At 37.8% G+C, this 23,625-nt stretch overlaps 1 protein-coding gene across 1 annotated transcript in view; it reads right to left on the reverse strand.

Annotated features, from left to right (window-relative positions):
• The window catches only part of HDAC9 (histone deacetylase 9), a gene marked incomplete at its 3' end in the record, with an annotated part of 448,608 nt that overhangs the window by 49,309 nt on the left and 375,674 nt on the right, over positions 1–23,625 (reverse strand). Inside the window, exon 23 of the mRNA XM_080912023.1 lies at positions 2,602–2,707. Within this exon, the coding sequence (XP_080768149.1) occupies positions 2,602–2,707 (106 nt within the window). The remainder of the gene's footprint in view (positions 1–2,601; positions 2,708–23,625) is intronic.

The following is a 23,625-nucleotide window of genomic DNA, read 5'->3' on the forward strand; positions in this document are numbered from 1 at the left end:
AAATTCTCATGAAGTGCAGCCAGTATTTTCTATGTCTCATCCTTTAAAGATCTTTGCTGGTGTCTGCTGTAAACAACTTACATATTGGGAGAGCTCAACGATATCTAAGAACCTCCTGAAAAGTTTGTCTTTAACATGACATTGTTAATGGCACTGGAGGTCTCTGAAAGTCATACCTGAGGGAAATCTACTGCAGGCTGAAGTTGGAATTCTTTCCAACCTGCAATGCAGTTTCCATTCCTATCTGGCTGTCTGGTAATAACAGAGATGGGAGTTGAGAGTCTCCAGGCAAACACCCCGGCAGCACACCTGTGTCATGACTTGTTCAGGTCATAAAGAAATAATGACATGAAGTTATTGCTTAGATAACTCACCTCGCTTAGTACTCACAAGGCCGCAGCTTGGCTGACACTTGCTTTCCACTAATCACAGGTCTTTCTCAGTGACGGTTTTCTGAGTCTGTACTAGAAATACATCAAATGAAAACCCAAACCAACTACAGCTAACCTTCCCCTATCCCTAGCACTGTCATTGATCAGAGATACGAGAGTCAAAGTCAGTAATTACAAGGGTCTCTTGAAATATTTGCACCCATTATGTTAAGATTCCTAGCATGTTTGTGACCATTGCATTCCTAAGACACAGTATCAATATGCTCACTTATTAACAGACTGGTTTCATTGGGGCCTGAAATGTTTGCAAAGATTTCATTAAAAATTCCATATAGAAAAGATCAAATGGGTCAAAGGTTTTTGCCCAAATTGACTTTGAAATTTAGTGTTGCACATCAACTGGCATAGTCTCTACAGTTTTATCCAGAAAAAAAAAATACTGAAGAATCTTTCTATCTTGAAGTCTCATTAAACTAACTGTAGCCGTTTTCCCCTCTAAGCACCTTGGTCATTACGTTTCTGTGTTGTTCTACTGAAAAACAGAGAAAGGAGCTGGGGTAGCATGTGGTGTTCTCATGTACTGTGAGGCTCACAAGCCTGACTTCAAAGCAGAATCTGATTGTGCAGATGGGAGGAATGCTCGCCACAAAAATACCTTTTAAGGCTCATGGTGCTGTAATTCATATGGTAGGCACTTGTGATTCGTTCCTGATGATGTTGGGATCATTTAACTCACAAAACCATTGTCGCTACCATAAAACCCTTTCATCTGTAGCCAAAAAAGGTCCATTTCATGTAAATGAAAAAAAAATTCATTAAAGTATCACCTTAATAATGGATAAAGATATATATTTTTTCTGGTCATGTTTAAAATGCAAATCTATGGACATAGTCTGAAGATTCATTTCATGTTAAGATCTTTACTTATTTGATGTCCCAGGACTCTTTCCAAGTTCATTGAAACCGGAAATCAATTTTGGAAGAAATATGGAGATTATTATCATTGAATCTTTCAGCTGGCTTACTCCAAGCTGCCCTATAAATATTGCATATGTTTTAAAGAAGGCATTTTCAAATACAGTAAAAATCCCTTTACTCTTCTGGTCAGTGATACTCTGGGAAGTAAAGTAAGTTTCCATTCTCAGTACTTTGGAACGAAAATGAATATTTGCACTGGATTTCTCAACAAAGTCTGGAACAATGAAATATTTCAGTGTTTTATTTCTGAACAATAAAATTAATACTTAAGTCTTCTCAGGAATAAGCATAGTAGGAATGGTTGACTGACAACTTTACTGCACACCAACCCATCTGTCTGTGATCAAAGCATGTCACTTGTTACTTACTGGACTGATACCGATGGAAGCCTTTAGTGGCTCATGTAAAGCTCTCAAGCAGACACAGGATGATACAAATTCTTCTTGAACCTCAGTGATCCCATTCAAAGACATAATTAACTAGTCTACATATTTATTCTATTTTACAGGTTTGAAGTAAACATGTAATCAAAAGATACTCCAAAATTACAATTGGCCTCATAGAATGAAGCCTGATAGAGTAGGTCCCTGGGGTTTGAGCTGTACTACTCTGTTTACAGCATTGCAGATTGCTGGGGGGGGAGGGGAGTGGCTCACATGCTAGATAAGCATTCCACCCCTGAGATACATCTGTAGGCCTTTCACTTCCCATGATGCATTTTTAATTCTATGAATTCAGATTTAGAAATCAAGATTACGTGTGACAGGTTTTATTTATCATCATCATCATCATCATCATCATCATCATCATCATCATCATCCTCATCCTCACCATTATTATTAGTTTTAAGAACAAGAGAAACAAGACACTGAAAGGAGAACTATGAAGGCCGTCAACAACAGACCTAGAGTTGGATCCAGATCCCTAGAGGACACATTTCTCACTGTTTCTTGGCAACATGCTGGCCATGTTCTAAGAAACAGTGCTGAGATACCAAATGGTCTTCGCTTTCTTTCTATTCATCTCTTCTCCTTCTCCTTTTTCTTCTCTCCCTCCTCCTCTTCCTCTTCATCCTCCTCCCACTGCTCCTCCCCCCTCATCTTTCTTTTACAAATATTTGCTTTGTTGTGTTAACAAATCAGTAGCATAGAAGCATATTATTATATTTACATTAAAATATGCCAGTATCAAACCAGTAAAGAGGAAAAAAAAAGCTCTTCTGGACACTGACCTTTGTGAAACCCCAGTTGCAATTTAAACTGCCTACTACTTGCTTTTACTGCTTTTTCCAATAGTTTATCAAATACATAGGGTTTATTTTTCCACTGATGATCACACTGAAGTGGCCAAATGACACAGAGCAAATGCAGATCTGGTTCATGCTTGAATGGAACCAGAGACTCCTGAGCTCATCTCTATGAATAACTGTGGCAATACAAGAGTCCTGGCTTCCAAGAACCAAACATAGTAGAGTCTTGTCCATAGACAAACATCATTTGACAAAAAGAAAGATGAGCATCACAAAACAAATGAAGTGACATGAGGCTTAATAGATAGAAAATGTAAGTGCATAAGGAAGACACTTGGAGGCAGTATTACATTTGTGTTATATTCATAAGTCTTCACGTAAGTTTCTATTTCTAACATGACAGTAGTAGCACTGCTTGGTTCACCTGAGATGATACATGCAACACATATCACTAAGCTCATGGCAACATGGGCATTGGTTCATCCAAGCCCATTGGACTTACTCATGGTTTCAAAGCCCCGCCAGGACAATAGGAGAGATTGTCTAGATGGTACAATGGCCTTAATTTCCTAAGGTGTTCTTTTAGTCAGTATAGCTCTAAGATCCCTGAGATCAGCATAGGGTGACATACATCCCATACTCAGAGAACAAAGTAGAGAATGCACTGATGAACTTGGTAAGTAGGCACCTGTATTCAAATTTAGTTGTGATGACACTTTAAAAGTTTAAGCCAGTATCTATGGGTCACTTCGTCAAACTAACAAATAGACAAACAAACAAATCCACAAGAAATTACTCCTTAGATTTAGAGACAACAAACATGCTTTCAGGAAAGCCTAGGCTTAGAACCATGGCGTGGTGAGTTCAATACTTTAGCTGCTTCTCATGCTTTTAGAATCAAGTTCTAGTTCTTCAAGGGACAACCTTTCCTCCTCTTTCTACCCATACTCACGCTGAACTTGGACATAACTGCTAAATAGTTTGGTGAGAATACTTTCATCATCCATACTTTGAGCTTTGACGTATGAATCTCCCATCCATCTTTAAATTAGATTGTAATCAATTTCATGTCTTCTCTGTGCAATCTTTACACCCATTTTGCCTATAAAGTTCTTAATGTGTTTGCCTCTAATGAGTCTTTAAACATCTAGAGTTTGGAGCCAAATCTTCGCACCTACCACAGGGCAGGGAAAGTGCTAATACATAGTAGTTAAATTACTGAGGAACAGACTGCTAAGCCCTGCCTGTACAATAACAGTTAGTGTTTCTATGGAGTTTCTTATAGGATAGCTTCCCTGTGAAACAGTTTGAAACCTGCGTTTGCAAAATTAAGCAAAAGGAAATATACTTGCTCTCATTTTAGAGTAGAAAATGCAAGAAGTCAAGTACATTGTTCAAGGTGAAAACTTAAAGGTAGAATCTGAAATCTCCAATTCTCTAGAAGCCTTGATTTTAAGAATAGTTTCTGTTTTGCAATTGGGAATTCATAATTTGGCTCGAGTGGGTTATTTTTGCACAAAAAGTAATTAAAATAAAGGTAAAAATACTCTTATGGTATACTTGTTATATTATATATGTGTATGTTTGAGTGTCATGTACATTCGTGTTCAGATGCATATAGGGTACAGGTATATGTGTGTACGTGGTGCATGTACATATGTAGTATATTCTGGTAGAGTCAGAGACTAGCTTTGCTTGTCATTCACCAGAGCTGTTTTTATGTTTTGTTTGTTGTTTATTTGTTTACTGATTTTGACATAAGGCGTTACTGACACAGACTTCAATAGAAAGATTTGGGTGATTGATCAGAGAGCTACTTCCCAGAGCACTGTGTCTAATTCTACAACACCCTATCTGATTTTTAAAATATGTTGATTCTGAGGATAAAACTCACACCTTCTTACAAGCCCTTTATTGATGCATATCTTTCAAGTCCTATTTTCTTTAAAGGGTGCTTTTTAACAGATACTGTTAAAATTTTAAGTAGAAAATCTTTCTCTGTGATTGAGTATCGGGAATGAAGGATAAAAAGTATTTAAGGAAGAAATTCTAACCAAAGAGACACAATATCCTGAAGAGAAAAGTCAACCCTTTCTTGTCTCAGGCTATTAGTAACATAAACCCATAACACAAGGAATCTCATTGCTTTAGTTTCATGTAGAGTGAAAAGTAGAACATTATATTTTCAGGGTGAGTCAGTCAAAATATATGAAGGAGTCCATTCATGTAAGAAATATCTGTTGAGTATCAACTTTATTGGCCAATGATTATACACTGTGGGTCAAGCAAAGGAAGTTTTTGCCACCAGTAGTTCATAAGCTAACATTTGTAGAGCTAACAGAACCAGGCACACATTTCACTTCAGCAATACATAGTTGACCAATGGAACAACATATAAGAAGAAAGGTCACTTGCCCTATCAGCTAGGTCAGTCTGCATTCAAAGTGCCAATCTTTTCTGACTAACACTACTCATATATCCATGACAAAAGCACCACTTCTGCAAATTTTCAATTACAGTAATAAATATTGAGAAACACTCTACTTGGAGTATTTTGTATTTTTTTAATATAATACCTCACTCTATCGACATCCTCTCATTGTTTTTCAAACTAATCCTCAGATCTAGGTATATTCTATATTCAGCACTGTATCATCATTCATGGTATCTGCAAATTCAGCTCACATGGGTAGCATTCACAACTGACCATTCACAGAAATGCACCTATTAGTTTCTTTTATGTTTTTTATGGTTGCTTCCTAATAATTCTTTTAAAATATTTGGTATTTTTATATCAACATGTATAATATGTGCAACATAATGTCAAAATTATTCTTTTCTTTGAAAAGCATCATAGAAAATGTCATGATTGAGAATCATCACACATAATCCTCATGAACAGGTGATAATTCTTCTTTAGAATGTCAGATAAGTATCAACTATATTATAAAGGCTTGGGGAATAGTAGTAAAAAAAAAGCTAAATTATTCTTTCCATAGCATTTGGGGATGTATGTCTCTTTGCCAAAAGCACTCTCTGGAATTGTATTTCCAAAATGACCTTGGTTTTTAATTTCAAGACCCAAATACCTGATTTTAAAAGATAAGTATCTACCCTTGAGGCAAAACTGATGATTTCTTATTTTTTCTGTCTTAAAAAGAAGCTTAGGAACCCTTGAAATTGTAGGTTTCAAGCAACCATTTAATTTAGATTAAATTAGACAGCAATTGTATGTTAAATAAATATAAAATGACTCTGGATATTTTTTAAAGATCAAGAACTCTGTAATATATCAGCTTTTGTTACATATTTGTTATTGCTAATTTAAAAAATAAATAACCATTTAATTGAAATCCTTAAGGAACATTTGCAAAGGAAAACGTGGCACTTAAGAAGCCTTGTGAGAATCTAATAAGCCCAATAAAGTCCCTATAAAAATGAAACTAGCTGAATAAGGAGTAAAAAACTGTACCATGTAAACGTGGTCAGAATTCTTCCTACACTGTTTCTGAAAATGCTTGACTCATTCTTCATGTGAACAACATAAAGGCCCTACTTCAAATATTGACCAAGTGGTTTTGTTCTCTTTCAGGCTATTCTCCTTTGTCTCTTTCTCTTTTTTTCATTTTGATAAAAATGATAGTAGAACATAGAAAATTCTTTCCATACACTGTACACATCAGCACTTTTAACAGAACTATTATAATTTGAAAAAGTGTTAATAAACATTGCCAAGAACATTCTCCCATGCCTTTTAGGTCACACTGCTTCATTCTTTTCCAAGCTGGAGGTATGGAATGTGAAAATGGTTCATTCCAGAAGTATTAAGACTCAAGTTATACTTTCTTTGTGAATAAAACCTTGGTTTCAACTTATGTTACCAAAGATAGCATAAAACTTGCACAATTTTACATCTAGATTATTTCCGTAAAGAATGTCAACATTGTAGTTCAAATACTTCCAACCACTTAAGGGATTTGAAAGATGATGGGACAGAGTGAATTTTGAGAGAGTGGAGTAACAGGTCCAGATTCTGGCTGGGAAGATTGAAGATTAAGAAAAGTTGCTGGAACTTTGGCAACTAGCTGCATATGTACTGAGTAAATAAAAAAGCATGATCTGCTGGATATTCTAGAATAGACAGAACAGAGAGGTCATGAAAACCTTTCAGCAAGAGTCTGTAACGAGATTAGGCAGCAGAATTTCAAACCAAGGATTCTCCCAGTTGTGCTAGCCCAGGATTTGAGCAAGTTCAGATTTTCAAGCATATTTAAAATTTCATAATCTGGATATTAACAGACAGATCCAGAAGATAAAAAATGTTGGATTTTATTAAGGTATAATTATTAATATTTTTTAATTGAACCAAAACTACAACAGTTTCTGGAAACAAAAGTAACAACTGGTTGCTTAAAATTGTCTAACTAATCATGCATGACCACAGACATTCAAAGTGACTGTTATAGGAATGTGGCTCGACTCAAAACTTCCATAGCTCTTCATCATCACTTTTGACCTCAGACAAATTCATTAAAGAGAAACTATTTTTCTTAAGAGGCCCAGCTGTTTTCCACCAGGGGGTACACCCCCCCTGACATTTGTTAACTGTTATTTTCTAAAGATTGTTAGCTGATAGAAAAGATTTTTTTTCTGCCCTGTGATCCTCAGTCACAGAATCATGATAGCACCACAAATTGATTTCAGATAATACTGACCAATTACAAAGGGCACTATCACTAAATTCTGAGCAGAGTTCTATGGACATCTAGCTAATCGGGCCAGCAAATTCTCATCTTCTGTTTCTTAAGGAATCTTAGAAAAGTGTTGGACAAAATCAGTATTTCTTAAAGTAGGAGTTAACCTCTTTAACTAATCAAAACCACATGGCAGTGTCTTAAAATGCAGATTTCGAACCCCATTCCAGACAAAGTGAAGTTTGAAAACAAATCTCTGGGAGACCCAGAATACATCTAAAATGAATCCCTCTGAGGAGGCTGACATGTTCTGCATAGGTTCCTCTGCTAGCACAGAGCTTGGAGAACCTTTTAACTTTTGAAAGCCTCGTCTAGACATGACATCTGGGTTCAATTTTTGATATAATTTATAATTTTGTAATAGTCAAGAATTAAAGCCAACCAAGAAAGAAAAATATAAACAAACAAACAAAAACTCCAAGCAAAACAAATCCAGTTTTTTTTTATTAATAAGGCATCATGATGATTATAGAGGAGTGAACTGCAACCGCCCACTGGGATTGTCGTGCAATTGTCACAGGTCCATATCAACAAGCCCTTGAACCTTTCCCCAGGCCATGTGCACATCAGCCTCCTTCAGCTGTAGTCTTCCTTCCTCTTAACAACATTAACTTTTTGTTCTTGAATGGCCAAGACTCAGCTCATCTATATTAATGATTCCTCCTTATCTCATGGCTTTAACTTGAGGACTTCATCCTAATATTGAAATGTCTCTATGCATAAGAGAAAAAAATCACTGGCAATTCTCTCTGACTACTGGAGGCGATCTTTTTGGGCCCTATATCATCACTGCTTGGCATTGAGGCTAAGATCAACCACACTGAATACTGGGAGCTCCCCCCCATGCCATGTCTATGGCACTTTCTAGAGGTCCCACCCACCCATACCCACTTCCATTCATTCTCCTGGTCCTCTGACCCTCCCTCCTGTCTCTCCCCATACTCTACATAACTTTTTGCCCAAAATTGCCCCCATTTAAAAGAACTGCAAAGAAATAATGGAGTAGAGAACGAAGGAATGGTTGACCAGTGACCAGCCCAACTTGGGATCAATCCAATGGGCAGGCACAAGTCCTTGACACTAGTACTGATGCTATGTTGTACTTGCAGGCAGGAGTCTAGCATAGCTGTCTCTGAGAGGCTCTACCAGAAGCTGATTGAAACAGATGTAGATACTCACAGCCAAGCATTGGATGGAGGTTGGGGACAACTATGGAAGAGTTAGTGGAAGGATTGAAGGAACTGAAGAGGGTGGTAACCCCATAGGAAGACCAACAGTGTTAACTAACCCCGACCCTTCCCTCAGAGTTCCCAGTGACTGAGCCACCCACCAAAGAGCATACACAGGCTGTTCAAAGTCCCTAGCACATATGAAGTAAGGGTTGCCCTGTCTGGCCTCAGTGGGAGAAGATACCCCTAATCCTGCAGAGACTTGAGGACATAGGGTAGGGGGATACCCAGGAGGAACCTTTTAAAGATGAAGGGGATGGGAGAAGAACTCTGTAAGTAGGCACTGGGAGGGGGTACTTTGGGAAAATAAATAAGTAAAAAAATAATTAAGAAAAAAAAAAGAATATCATAGAAAACTTCAGAGCTCTATATCTCTATGCTAAACTGTAGTGGTAAAGTGCCTTTTTATAATTTTATATTAGGAAGAATTCCTCTGAAGTTTGCCTCTCACAAAGTATAGTATCCAAGGAAAAAATTATTCATATTTAAGACCAGTCTTGCTTACTATGTTAGTCTCATTATGAATTATGAGACAAAAAATGACTCTACTGATTGACATTTTTGTTAACATTTGATTTCTTTATATATAAAATCTCAAACAACTATGCAGTATCATATCATCTGATTTTTTCCAACTGTTTCTTCCTTCCTGGTGTGGCTGTAAGGGTCTCTGCTTTTCCCTGCTGAGAACTGTTATTTCTCAATTTTAAGACTGTTTCCAAATCTTGATATCCTCCCCGAAGGAGCTCTCCCCATCAGTGAATTCATCCCACCCACACTATCCCCCACTTCGCTAAGGCAAACATTGAGCTCTATATCTTCTCTTACACACCTTTCCTAGCTCATGTCACTGTCACATACTGTCAGTGAGGTACGTCTTTATACCACTCGCAGAAGTGCTCAAACTTTTGGGCACATTTATAGTTATTCTGGTGCACATGCAGCCTGCAGGTTGTAGGTCAGAGGCATCAGTGACCAGACTAATTAAATGTATCTAATAGTGCATCACCTATTATAATTTTACCCCTTTCTCAGTTTGTTACATCCTTATATCTTGTACATAGAGTTAAAATAGTTCAAAATATTCAATGACACTTAAGGGTAAACCACTTGACTTGGTACTCAACTTCCCAATATGCTATTGTTGTCAAAATGATTATTTCAAAGAGGCATTCCTTAACACAGTGAACAGCCGAGATTTTGGAGTCTGAATTCCAACTCTTTCACTACCATCATTGACATCTAAGACATATTCTTCAATATCCCCCAATCTTCATTTTTCTTCTATAGGTAGAGAAATAATATTTCAATATTACTGTGAATTCCTGATTGCAGCACCTACTGATAGAACTATAAAAGGACATAGTGAATGCCAGTGACTATCAGGGAAAAACATATGATTACTTTTATCATTCTGCCAGTCTGTCCTGTTCTTATTACCTATAGGTTCATGATTCCAAAGCCAGTTCTGGCTGGGAATCTTGGCTCATGCTTGTCATCCCAGCTCTGAGATGGGAGAGCTGTAAGTTCAAGACCAGTTTGGGCTGTGCATAGAGTGCTTTTAAGAAGTCTTAGCAACAGGACAAAACATTGTACAAAAAAAAAATTCCAGACTTCAAAAGGCTGAAAAGGAAGGAATGGAGAAAGGAAGAGGAGGGAAGGAGAGAGAGGGAGAGAAGGAGGAATGGATGGGAAGGCAAGAGAGGAAGGGAGAGAGGGAGGAAGGGAGAAAGAATGAAAGGAGGGAGGGAAAAAGGATGGAGAAAGAAAGAAAGGGGAGAGAAGAAAGGAAGGAGGGAGGGAAGGAGGGAGGAAGCAAGGAAGGGGGAAAAGAAAAAGGGATTAGCTTGGTTGCTCCATCACCACTGTATTCAGATGGATTTCATTGAGTAGTCTATACTTTGCCGGCAAGTTTATTTTAATCAGACACTGTCCTTTTTGTTACATAAGTCATTTGTTGTTTTTAACTTAACTGGAGGATGCTCACTCTTCACATCCCAGACAGCAATCTAGTGCAGGCACAGCCAGTGAACGTAGTCTTGCCTGTCTGCCTCCTCACACTGACACCCAGAGAGACACTGGATCAGATGGTGTCCAGGCAGGAATCTGAGCTCTTCCTCATAGCAGACTACAACATCTTGATGATGCCTGTGCTGGGAGATCATCACTTTGCATTCCCTTTGTTCTTCCTCGAGGACCTTAGAAAGATTTCACGTGGGCATGCTTTGAAGAAACTCCTGTTAACTTTTGCTCTTCTCTCTCCTCCTTACTTGCTCACAGTCAGGGAGGATGAACACTGAACATATGCCATCTAAACTTGGGCATGCTAGACTCTCACCATATAATTTAACATTAGCCTATATGGAGTCTATCCCACATTCATGGAAGCATCTTAAAGTCCGGAAATAAACATTCTGGGATGTTCTGCAAGCCAGATGTGCAGGCTCCTAGAGATGGCATTGTGGGAAAAAAAAAAAAGAATAAACCCAAGTCCATTAAACTTACAATATTCCCAGAGCGGCTTGCTTTTTTCTGCTTTTTGCAAAGTTGTGGCAGGAAGTCCTTTACCCCCTCTTAGCTATTTATCCATACTCTGTTAATATTGATTGAAACAGGAAGCCAGGCACATGCTTTTGATCAATGCTGCGATATGCAGGTAGCAACTTGTTCCTAAAATAAGGAAGGTATCTATGAATGTTCCTCGCTGAAGCCCCACTAACTTCTCTTCTCTCGGTCACATCTCACAATTCACCAAAATTCAACACCACATTTACTAATTGTAGTGTTGTCAGCAAACCATATTGGCTCCGTGAGATTCAGTGTCCTTCTACACTTGGTCATTTGGAAGGCTAAATGGAATATCTATAGATGGCAAGAAAACCGTTTTGTAGTAATGAGCCCGCTTCACTCAAAAACCATCCCTCTTGGTCAAAAATACTGTGATCACTCTCTGTAATGCTCCAAGAAATGGCTGCCAAATTTCTGGCTAGTGACTGGCGGTTCATATTCACGCTAGTGCTCTTTCAAACACAAACCATCCCCAGCCTGTCTTTGTTCTTTTTGAGATGTCTGTTTCCATCATCCTGAGAAAGGGCAACAACAGTTAAACACAGGTGTGTGGGCGTCGCCTAACAACTAAAGTTCATTTTTCTTTTCTTTCTCTTTCTTTCTTTCTTTCTTTCTTTTTTTCTTTCTTTCTTTCTTTCTTTCTTTCTTTCTTTCTTTCTTCCTTCCTTCCTTCCTTCCTTCCTTCCTTTCTTTTCTTTTCTTTTTTTTTTTTTTTTGAGAGGAGGTCTGTCTTAATGTACAGGGAAAAGTCACAAAGGTTGATCCCAAAGCTTTTAAAATGCTCTCTAGTTGTCTGACATTCCTCTGAAGTCCATGGGAATTCTACACTCCATAGGTCCTGGACTGTAATTGCTAAATGATGAATTATCCAAAAGAAATGTAAAGTTAACTTGTGGGGAGGGAGAGACTTAAATGCAGAAAGAGTGATTTTGTTGTTGTTGTTGTTATTGGGGGAAAATGAGTGTTTAAACAGCACATTTATTTTGTTTTAATTTCTGGGCTGTCAGACATCAGCTCTGAAGCCCTGATTCAGAACACATGCAGGGGCCCCTTTGAAGTGCTGACTGCTTTAAAAAAATAACAATGGCAAAAAAGATATAAAGAAATTAAGCTGCAGCATAATCATAAAGCAGAACCTCTGGGCTCCTGATGTACGAATTTTCCCCTTTTCCAGTTTTTCCAGCCTTTGTTTTCAAATTCCTATAAAGGACCATGACTTGTATTTTTTTTTCCTCCTTAAGCTTAATATTCGCCTACTGCCTCAGACATCAGGCATTTCACTTTCATTCAACTGAAAATTTATTGTGTCTTTTTAAATCAAGATGGGACTAGGAAAATCCAGAGAAATTTACTAAGTGGCATGGTACCTTTTATAATTTTTTTTTTTTTTTTTAAATAAAGGCCATAGAACTATTATGTATAGCTCTTAAAGAACCCAAATTCTCTTGGTGTAAGGACAAAAAAAATGTGAAGACTTTTGAATCAGGCCAAAGAAAATGTCTACCTGGATTTCATATTCTAATGATAAAGGGTCAGATTTCAAGCATGCTTAATAAAAATGTCTGCCATGTCTGCCATGTTTAAAGCCCATAAGCCCATATGTGCATGCCTAAATCGTTGAATCCAAATGAATATTGTCCATCAGTTCATACCTACACCTTTATAAGTCTAAATGTGTATCTGTCCAAACCACCAACTTCATTCTTTATTGTGATCTATAATTTCCTTCTGTCTTTCTTTTTCTTAAGCAAAAGGAAAAGATAGGGTTATATTATTCATAACCCCTTCCAAATACTGCTTTAGTTTATTCAACCTCTTTCCTTTTTAATATTGAAACCCCTATCCCAGAGGTTCTTTGTGTCTGCTGCGTTCTAAATGAGCTGTATTCCAATGTATTAAAAACCATTGTTTCTCAATAGATTAACCACCAGTACAGCTATAATGAATACTTGTCATTTTGTTGGCAAAATCCACTCCATGGGCCACAACACACTGTGAAGTCAAAATGACCATCCATGCATGCTGAGGTTGTCTCCCAAGAACTGATGGCTAAATTCTTAGGAATTTTGTTTACCAGGTATATATTAGCCATTTTTAAATTTTGTATTTCATAAGCTTGCAGTTTACAGACAATTTTAAAGGGCATGAGAAACCCCAACCTCATCACTTCCAGATTGTGGGAGAATATTTGCTATGCTTTTATGTTCTAGGGTTATTTCTGTTTACTGTATCCAGGTGGAGGAAATTGTGTGTTTGCCATTGTACGTCTCTTCTAAACTCATGCTAGTGACTTTGACTTCCACATTGGCAGCTTCAAACTGAGTAGCTATGTATCCATCTATCTCAGGTGACAAAGAAGGAAAACTGACTTCTCAGAGCTTTAGAGATCAAGAAGTCCAAGGTCAAGATGTGAAGAGGTCTGCTATGTAGGATGGTCCATTTTCTATTCTGTGCAGGACAGATCTTGCTGTGTGTGTGTAAGTAAAAAAGCAAGGCAATTCTGGGGCTTCTTTTGTACCAGACACCAGTTCTGTTTCTGATGGTTCTGTTGATCTTTATCTGTCCATCTGTCTACACCCTGACATTATCAATATTTGTTATTAGGGTCCAACATGTCAATATTTGACAGACACTCAGGCCACAGGAGTGAGATAATTCTTTTTTTTCTTTTCTTTATCACTGGAAGGGTTCCTTTTTAATTGTTAACCAGTCATTAACTAATGCCTACTCCATCCAAAACATTCAGAAAAGTTCATTTACATTTCACAGAGATCACCTTACTTTAATGAGCTGAAGGTAAAATTGGGTTCTGTTTGTATTCTTCGTGTATATGTGTGTGTGTGTGTGTGTGTGTGTGTGTGTGTGTGTGTGTGTGTGTGTGTGTGTACATGTGGTTATTAGTCACATTCAGATGCACTGGGCTCTTTCTACTTTCCTAAAGGTTGAACCTGCTCATGCTCGCTCAATTGCATATTTGTCTTTAACCCCATCACTATCAGTCAATACAAGGACTTTTGTTTCCCAGTCTCATTCTCTGTGTTCTTAAACTCTCTTTTTACCAAGAATAAAGCTATATTTTCATATCTCTTGAAACCACCCCATATATCTTGAATGGAAACATAAATGCTGTGTGATGTCAGCAGTAATTGGGAAGGCTAGTATAACATTCCTCTTCTGTCTGGCACTGAATCAGCTCCATGTGCTCCAAGTGCAACAGAAATAAAATTATACCTATTATCTTCTTAAAGGGGGGGTGGGTTCAAACTGTGTATTGCTATGTCATTATCCTAGAATTTGGGATTGGTGTCTAGAAGGGAGGGACAAAGTATGTCAAGTAGCCTAATCCCTTAAGCATTAAATAATCATCACATGGATTGCCAAACTTCCTCCCATTCTACTTAGATAAAAACCTCCATCTAAAAGTGAAAAAAGAGCTTTATGCCAAGTGCTTCAATCTTGCTATTTTGATATGAGTGGGTGTATTGAATACAAACAGACTTTAAACACAATAAATTAAAATGTCTTTCGCTGGAAGGGATGTGGGAGAGATTTGGATAGGAAGTGGAGGAAGTTTGACCATAGACAACAGCCATGTGTTGAAAAGATTGAATGTATACACCTTTGCATAGTCTTTGGCCTGGTCCTCAAAGTGGTTCAATTCCTTTCATACTCAAAAGAGAAACACAAATTTTCATGAGAGAAAAGAATCTTTTGTAGGTGTCATGGATTAATAATAACCTTACTACTAAATCTTTATTTTCTTTTTTTTTCTTTATGAGATTGGGTCTTATCTTACCGACAAACTGGCTTTAAACCCTCTAAAATCTTCTGCATTACAATTAAATTATAGGTATATGGCACTCTGATAGCTCTAGACCAGTGGTTCCTAACCTGTGGGTAGTCAACTGCCCCTTTCCACAGAGGTGGCATATCAGATATCCTAGATATCACACATTTACATTCTGTTTCATTACAGTCACAAAATTAAAACTGTGAAGTACCAGTGAGAACAATTTCACGGTTGACAGTCCGCACAACAGGAAGAATCATACTAAAGGGCTGCAGCCTTAGGAAGGTTGATAAATACTGCTCTAGACCTCATTTAAGTGTTCAAAGTTTAATATTATTTGTGGAGCATGGGTAAGGCAATTCATACGAATATTTTGTAAAGTTGGCTACAGCATTTTCTAGATGTACAGGCGTAATTCCCATGATTTATAATAGTTCTACCTTAAATGACAGCGGGACTCATTCAGTGCCACTCTAGCTGTCACTAGGATCTTTAAAACTAACAATACCAGATACTCTTATTTCTCTTCATGAAACTAAAGGATGACTAATATTTCTGAATCTCTACTTTACTAACATTTAAAATTAGTTAATGTGCTGCTATGGGAAAGTGACCTATAGACTGTATATTTTCAGTTCAATATTTTCCTCTTCCCATCGAATGCTAGCAGCATCCTCTAGTTGTTAATAGTCACAGTCTTACCAGATTTTGTTGAGAAACAGCCCATGGTGTCCACAATTTATATATAGCTAAGAACCACCAAATATAACTAAATAAAAACCCATCATCTTTATACATAATAGATTTTTATGTTTCCCATACATTGGTTAAAAAAATTTATGAAAATATTTTCTCTACTTATTGTATATTTATAGTTCTCACATTTTAAAATATTACCTCATTTGATTTTCATTAGAAGTCTAGAAGTATAGGATTTGTGTCTAATTTTTACAGATAATAAAAATGAACATCATCGCTGAGAACCCAGAGGACCCTCAGGAGCTCTCTTCCACCTGAGCTGATTGGTGAGTCCCCACTGACTATCAGAGAGAGACCATTAAATCTCTCAGGGTTCAGGCGGCATTGTGCTGACTGGGAACAAACGGTCCAGGCCCAGAACCAGAGCTGTGCCACCACCACCTGCCTGCAGATTGCTGACCACCCAAAGGAGACTCAGGAGACTCTACATCCTGAGCCCACGGGTGAGTCCCCACTTACTCTCCACTGACTACCCAGAGAGAGACCACCAGGAACATTCAGTATGCAGGCAATGTGGTGTTGTCTGGGAACAGACTGTTGCAGGATCTATCTGTGCCCAGAGTCAGAGCCAGTTCACTGCTGTCTGAACTCACAGAGAGCTGAACACCCAGGAGCAATCTCCCTCCTGAGCCCATGGGCCCACAGACCCACAGGAGAGACAAGCTCTAGTCAGAGACAACAAACTCATTTAGCATCACAGATAACAAGATGGCAAGAGGCAAGCACAAGAAACTAAGCAATACAAACCAAGACAACCTGGCAACTTCAGAACCCAGTTCTCCCACCACAGCAATAATGGATATTCCAACACACCAGAAAAAAAAAAGATTTGGACTTAAAATTGTGCCTCATGCTGCTGATAGAGGGCCTGGAGAAGGGCAGGAATAAATCCCTTAAAGAAATACAGGAGAACACAGATAAACAAGTACAAACCATTAGAGAAAAACAGGAAAACACAAGAAAAAGATGAAGGAATTCAACAAAACTATCCAAGATCTAAAAACATAAATGGAAACAATAAAGAAAACACAGAGGGAGACAACTCTGGAGATAGAAAACCCAGGAAAGAGATCAGGAGTCACAGATGCAAGCATCACCAACAGAAAACAAGAGATGGAAGAGAGAATCTCAGGGACAGAAGATCACAGAAAGCGTTGACACAACAGTCAGAGAAAATGTAAAAGTTAAAAATCTCCTAACTTAAAACTTTCAGGAAATCCAGGACATAATGAGAAAGCCAAACCTAAGGATAATAGGTGTAGAAGAGAGTGAAGACTCCCAACTGAAAGGCTTAGTAAATATCTTCAACAAAATTATAGAAGAAATTAAGGATATTTTAGGATTTAACGAAAACAAAGGCATGGCATACCCAAACTTGTGGGATATAGTGAAAGCAATGCTAAGAGAAAAATCATAGATCTGGGTGCCTCCAAATAGAAACTGGAGAGAGCATACACTAGCAGCTTGACATCACAGCTGGAAGCTCTAGAACCCAAGAGGAGTAGACTTAAACTCAGAAATGAAATTAACCAAGTAGAAAGAAAAAGAACTATACAAAGAACCAACAAAACCAGGAGCTGTTTTTTTTTTTTTTTTTTTTTTTTTTTTTTTTTTTTTTTTTTTTTGAGAAAATCAACAAGATTGATAAATACTTAGTTAAACTAACTGGAGGGCACAGAGAGAGTATCCAAATTAACAAAATCAGAAATTAAAGAGGAGACATAACAGAAATGGAAGAAAAAGAAGTCATCAGATCCTACTACAAAAACCTATACTCAACAAAATTAGAAAATCTAGATGAAATTGACAATATTCTAGACAGATACCAGGTACCAAAGTTAAATCAGGATAAGATAAATCATCTAAACAGTCCCATAACTCCTAAAGAAAAAGAAGCAGTCACCCAAAACCTCCCAAGCAAAACAAAACAAAACAAACAGACAAACAAACAAACAAAAACCCCAAGACCAGATGGGTTCAGTGAAGAATTCTGTCAGACTTTCATAGAAGACTTAAAACCAATACTCTCTAAACTATTCCACAAAATAGAAACAAAAGGAACACTAAACAACTCATCCCTTCAAAGTCACAATTATTCTTATACCTAAACCGCACACAAACCCATCAAAGAAAGAATTTCAGACCAATTTCTCTCATGAACATTGATGCAAAAACACTTGCAACCCGAATACAAGAATACATCAAAACAATCATTCACTATGATCAAGTAGTGATACCCAGAAAATGTTGCAACATTTAACAAGGACACATGCTCCACCATGTTCATAGCAGCCTTATTTTCAATAGCCAGAAGCTGGAAGGAACCCAGATATCCTTCAACAGTGGAATGGATGCAGAAAGTGTGGTACATTTACACAATGTAGTACAATGACTCTATGGAATTCCTAGGCAAATGGATGGAAGTAGAAACTATCATGCTGAGTGAGGTAACCCAGTCACAAAAGAACACACATGGTATGCACTCACTGATAAGGGGATACTAGCCTCCCAAACTATGAATACCCAGACATTATGAACCTCAAAAAGAAGGAAGGCCAGAATGTAGATGCCTCAGTCCTTCATAGAAGGTAGAACAAAACTTTTATCGGAGAAAATACAGGGACAAATAGAGCTGCAGGAATTGAAGAAACCATCTTTCTGAGACTGCCTAACCAGGGGATCCACCCCATATGCAGCTATCGATCCCTAGCACTATTGCTAATACCCAGAATTGCTTACTGGCATGAGCCAGATATGGATGCCTCCTCAGAGGCTCTGCCAGAGTCATATAGATACAGTTAAGAATGCTTGCAACTAATCATCAGACTGAGGGGACCTCAATGAAAGAGCTGGAAAAAGAATGATGGAGCTGAAAGGGTTTGCAACCTTATTAGAATAACAACGTTATCAACCAATCAAACTCTCCAGAGCTCCCAGGGACTAAAATACCAACCAATGAGCACACATGGAGAGACCCATGACTCCAGTTGCATATCTAGCAGAGGAGGCCTTTGGTTCAGTGAAGGTGTGTTTTCACAGTGTAGGGGAATGCCAAGGCACTAAGTTGGGAGAGGGTGGTTAGGAGAGGGAGCACCTTCATGGAAGCAAGGGGAGGAGGAGGCAGGATGGCAGTGGAGAGAAAAAGGATAACATTAAAAATGTAAATACAGAGAACATCCAATAAAAAAGAAAAAAGATAACTGAACATAAGAAATAAAATTAATTTCTCAAAGATTATAAGGCTATAATGACCTAAGTATATCTAAAGTCCAATATTCAAACAGCAGCCAGTGAAATGTTAAACTATGACCATGTAAAGGTACCATACATGTTGAGATTCTGATTCTTTTTGATATCTTTATTTTAAGAATATTTATCTCTAAGACTCTATCTAGCTTATGAGGTACCAGCAGTTAAGTGACTTCTGTAAAAGTTTTCTTGCTATATGTAATTAATTTGGTCTTCTTCTTTATGATAAAGTAGAATATCATTCTGAAGGTGGACAAATAATATGCAATCATATGTGCTATGCATATATAATAAAATACACTGTGTGCTACACACAGCTGTGAAGTTGGTTATAATCAATCTCAAGTATGTTTCCTTGAGCACATACTCTCACGACTCATCACCATGTGATGATCTAAGCATGACTAGTCCCTATCCTCTTAAATATCCCCATTTTCTGACACTTATGTACTCTCGTAAGATGGACAGCAAGAATTCCACACATGGTTTGTATGTTATGCTGTGTCGAATCTTCTGTTTGGAATTATCTGATTGCATAGCATTGGGTTATATAGTACTAAGGACTGTAATTCCACCCTTGTCCAGGGCTCTTCTCAAAAGGAAGTGTCATGATGACATCACAACTGCATTTTACTGTTTTTTTTTCCCCCAGGCTATGGTAGAACCAACTTCTCATTTGATTTTTCTCTATCTAATGACATCACAGAAGGTATAGAGGGTTTTTCTCAAACAAGAGTGACAGGCAGAGATTTAATACATAATTTCAATACATTAGTTAATGTTAAATTTACAATAGTAACAGCACACGTTGAGGACATAGGGGGCACATACCTAATGCATAAAGTTCAGATCAGACGTGCTGATGTGAACTCATTTTTTTTTTAAGGGAAGACTCAGGTTCCTCTTTACTAGCTATTTTGAAACATTCACTTGGCTGTTGTCTGCCATCATCATCCTGGTATCAACAGAACATTACAAGTTGCTCCTTCCATTCAACTGCACCCCTGACTGCATTTGCCATGCTCTCCATCTTCCTCCCCACACCTTCCTGAAAACTCGTACATCTCTTGGAGATGAAGTTTTCAACTTCCAAACATAAGTGAGAACATGTGGACTTTCTCTTCTTGTGCTTTACTGATATTTTCCACACATATTTGTATGCAGAGTACAAAATTAACTCCATTTTTCAGATGGATAAAGTCTATTGTACATACCACGTTTTTCTTTTTTATCATTTCACTACTGGAGATCTGGAGTAATAAAATGTTGAAATGTATCATAGATCCATGGTATGTGTATTTTCTTTCATTCTCTTGAAGCAAACCTTCAACACTTGGATATATATACTTTGAAATTTCCGTTATTGCTCACCTAATGACAAAGACACTTGGCCGTAATCCTCCTCACCATTCTGTTTGGCAAACATTTTCCCAGTCACAGCGTTCTAACAAGTTAGATGACAGCTTCTCTCCTGTTCCCTGAATTGTGTTTCCATTTGAAAAATTAAGAAGAAAAAAAAATGTATCTTTTGTGTGCTGAATGGATCACAATGCTGCAGGGCAGATATTCATGGACATTAACTGGTTGGTATTGAGATCTGTAAATGCTTGTGATTTCTAAGATGCTAAATACGCATTCCATATATCAAGAACATAGTGTTCTTCATAATGAAGAGAAAATATCTTTTCATTAGCCTATGTCCTCTCCTTTCCCAAATTTACACAAAAACTTTTCTATTTACACAAAACCTATTTCTAGGTTGTCACTGCACCAAATGAAGGCTTTCGTAAATTTAAAAAACTTTGTAAAAATGTCGTGTATTTGTGACCATATTAGCTCTGACTTCATCATTGCTGCCTATGGCCATTAAAATTCACTCTATGTGTCCACTGAAGAGTGTTCAGATTACAGTATCTGTTGGTCAAAATGAGAAAGTTGCATGTTAATAAGGCTGCTCAGGAGACTCAAATCTAACTATATATGGATGGAGGCCTGCAAGTAAGAGCTCAAGAACTCTCTCTGGACATTTTGGGAGCTGTGAAGCAGCAGATAAATGGGTCTTCCTTCTCCCTTCCTGAGTATGTTCTTCTTCCTACTTAGCTACCTTTCCCGCACCATGGATAAATCCTATTTATAACTGAACATTCTTTGCTAACGTTACATTGTCCGTTCATACATTTGTAGCAACGAATGAAACAGTTTTCTTAACAGTTTATAGTTATTACATGTAAAAGCTACTTTGGAGAAGAACTACATCCCATGCTTATCTCTAATAATAGCAAACAACCCCACACTAGAAAATTTAAACAGAATTTGGGGATGTAAAAGAAGGAACCTATGAATACAGAAGAAAGAACAGGAGGGCTGAGAGAGGCTGAGGCCTAATATGTAAATGGTAAAGTGGTAGGGGTACTTTCCCCTAATGTGTAAATGGTTTAGTGGTGGGGGTACTGTCACCATTGCTGTGTTCCATGTCTCTGTCACCTATGATGGGAATATTTTTAACTTCCCATTAAGTTATGCAGACTTCCACATGCAGAAACTAAACTTGCGGGTCAGCTTCTTCATGGAAAAACAATAAAAAGCTTTTAGGGTATACTTTTACATTAGAGTTGACTTTCCACAAACTCCGAATGAGATTCTATCTCTGTGTCAAGTGGCTAACAAGAGAGAGAAAAGACCAGAGGATTTCTCCTTTGCTTATTTTAAGTGTCTAATAAGGACGAAGCTCAAATAATTGATAAGCTGGTTAAATGTTTTAAGGCTCAATGGACTTCAGAACAAATTCATCCCTCCTACGCAGTTGCAAATAGAAGAAAAACTCTGTAAGGCTGAGTCTTTACACTTATTACTGTCCACTGACCTTCATACACAGAGGTGCGCTTCCATTTGGTAGTTACATTAGCTTTTTCTCTTTTAAAGATGTTAGGTATGTGAAAAAAAGTAGATGTTTTGTAATCATGCCCTACTTTGTTATAAGAATATATAAAGCAGAGGAAATTTTGCTGTTTAGGTAAATTCCTACTCCTTCACCCTAAATTATATAGATATGGTAAATGCATATTTTTATCATGGAATTTTTAAAGTGTGTGCTTGTTCCAATGGTTGGGTGTTTGGGGGAAAGATAAGAATTTTGCTTGCTGCAATTATGATTATTAAAACTATAGACATTCAGCAGAATCTCTGATCCCAATAGGAGCCAGCATTTTTTCTGGTACTCGGGTCTTGGCCAGTTGTGGAGGTCATGAAGAGGTGAACAGAATATGAGGTATCTGGCTCCAATTCCTTCTGGAACTTTAAAGTGACTCCAGATTAATAAAATGGAGAGATGGAGAGGAGGGACCAGCAAACCTGACTGCAAAGATCTCTAGACAGACAAGCCAAGGGGTGCGTCCTTGACTGACAGTGGTGCAGGAAGGCAGCTGAAGAATGGAAGCTCTGTTTTATCTGTGTGGGGAGAATAAATGAAAACACTTGGCAGAAAGATAACTAAAGATATGGGAAGAAATACTTGGCCAAATGGGTGAAAGAAAGAAAGAAAAAAAAACCCATTAAGCTCATTGTGGATATGAAAGCTCACCCTTTCCACGGTCGCATCCTGGCAGCCATGGGATAATGACAACAAGGAAATTAAAAAAGGCTAAATACAGAAGCTCAAAGGTTCTTCTCAGAAAGTGAAAGGTGGGGCATTCCAGTCTGGGTCTATTTAACACTGGCCAGAAGAATATAAAATAAGTAAGTTATAGAGGGTGAAAATAGGCTTCAAGTTAAAGGATAGTTCTTGACGGATGTTCTAACATGTACCATTGCTTGGGCACCATAAAAGTGTTTTACTGTTATTACAGATTTGTTTATTTTATGTTTGCTTATGCTTGACATAGAGCATGTGTGAAGGCCAGAGGAAAGTTTGCTGGAGATGGTTTTCTTCTTCTACCATGTGGATCCCAGAGGTTGGGTCATTATCCCTGATGGTAAATGTCTTTATGCATTGAGACATCTTGCCAGCTTACCATGCAAATATGTTTTATAAAAGAGAAAAAAAAAATAAAAAAGGAGAGCTGTTAAATCTTCACAGAAAAAAAGGGAACTGGGCATATGAGAAAGTGACAACCTCCTATTGCGATGTCACTGATGAAAGAATCCATTAGGATCAAGATGCAAGTTTTCTGTCCATAAGCCTTGCTGCCATTATCACCAGGGAGTTATCCAATCAATCCTCAAGGCTTGCCCTGCTTCCCACTCTGATTGATACATCTCTTCCCTGAGTGAAGCAATAACATGTCAATTGTCTGCAAATTCCTCATGCAAGACAATGCTGGAGTGTATTTTCTCAAATTCCCCAGAACAACTGGATCAACCTTTCCTATAAGACCTGGACATTTTCACTGAAGTTTATTTTGTTTGGCTTTTATCGCAGTGCCACCTGCAAATCAATGTCCCCACCAGTGATCAGAGTCCTAAGAAACCCTCAAAGAAAGGAGACTAATTGGAGTTCTGGAATGAGAAGCCTCCGTTTCTAGGGCAGAGACACACTTTAATTATCAATCACTTGAAATTTCTTGTGCCCAGCGTTTTCTAGTCCTTGGACACTAAAATTGAAAGCTCACTGTGCTTCTTTTATTTGTGTACAGATCTGATTACTTGGCAAAGAGGTTGA

The sequence above is a fragment of the Micromys minutus genome (assembly GCF_963924665.1).
Source record: "Micromys minutus genome assembly, chromosome: 1".
NCBI classification, from domain to species: domain Eukaryota; kingdom Metazoa; phylum Chordata; class Mammalia; order Rodentia; family Muridae; genus Micromys; species Micromys minutus.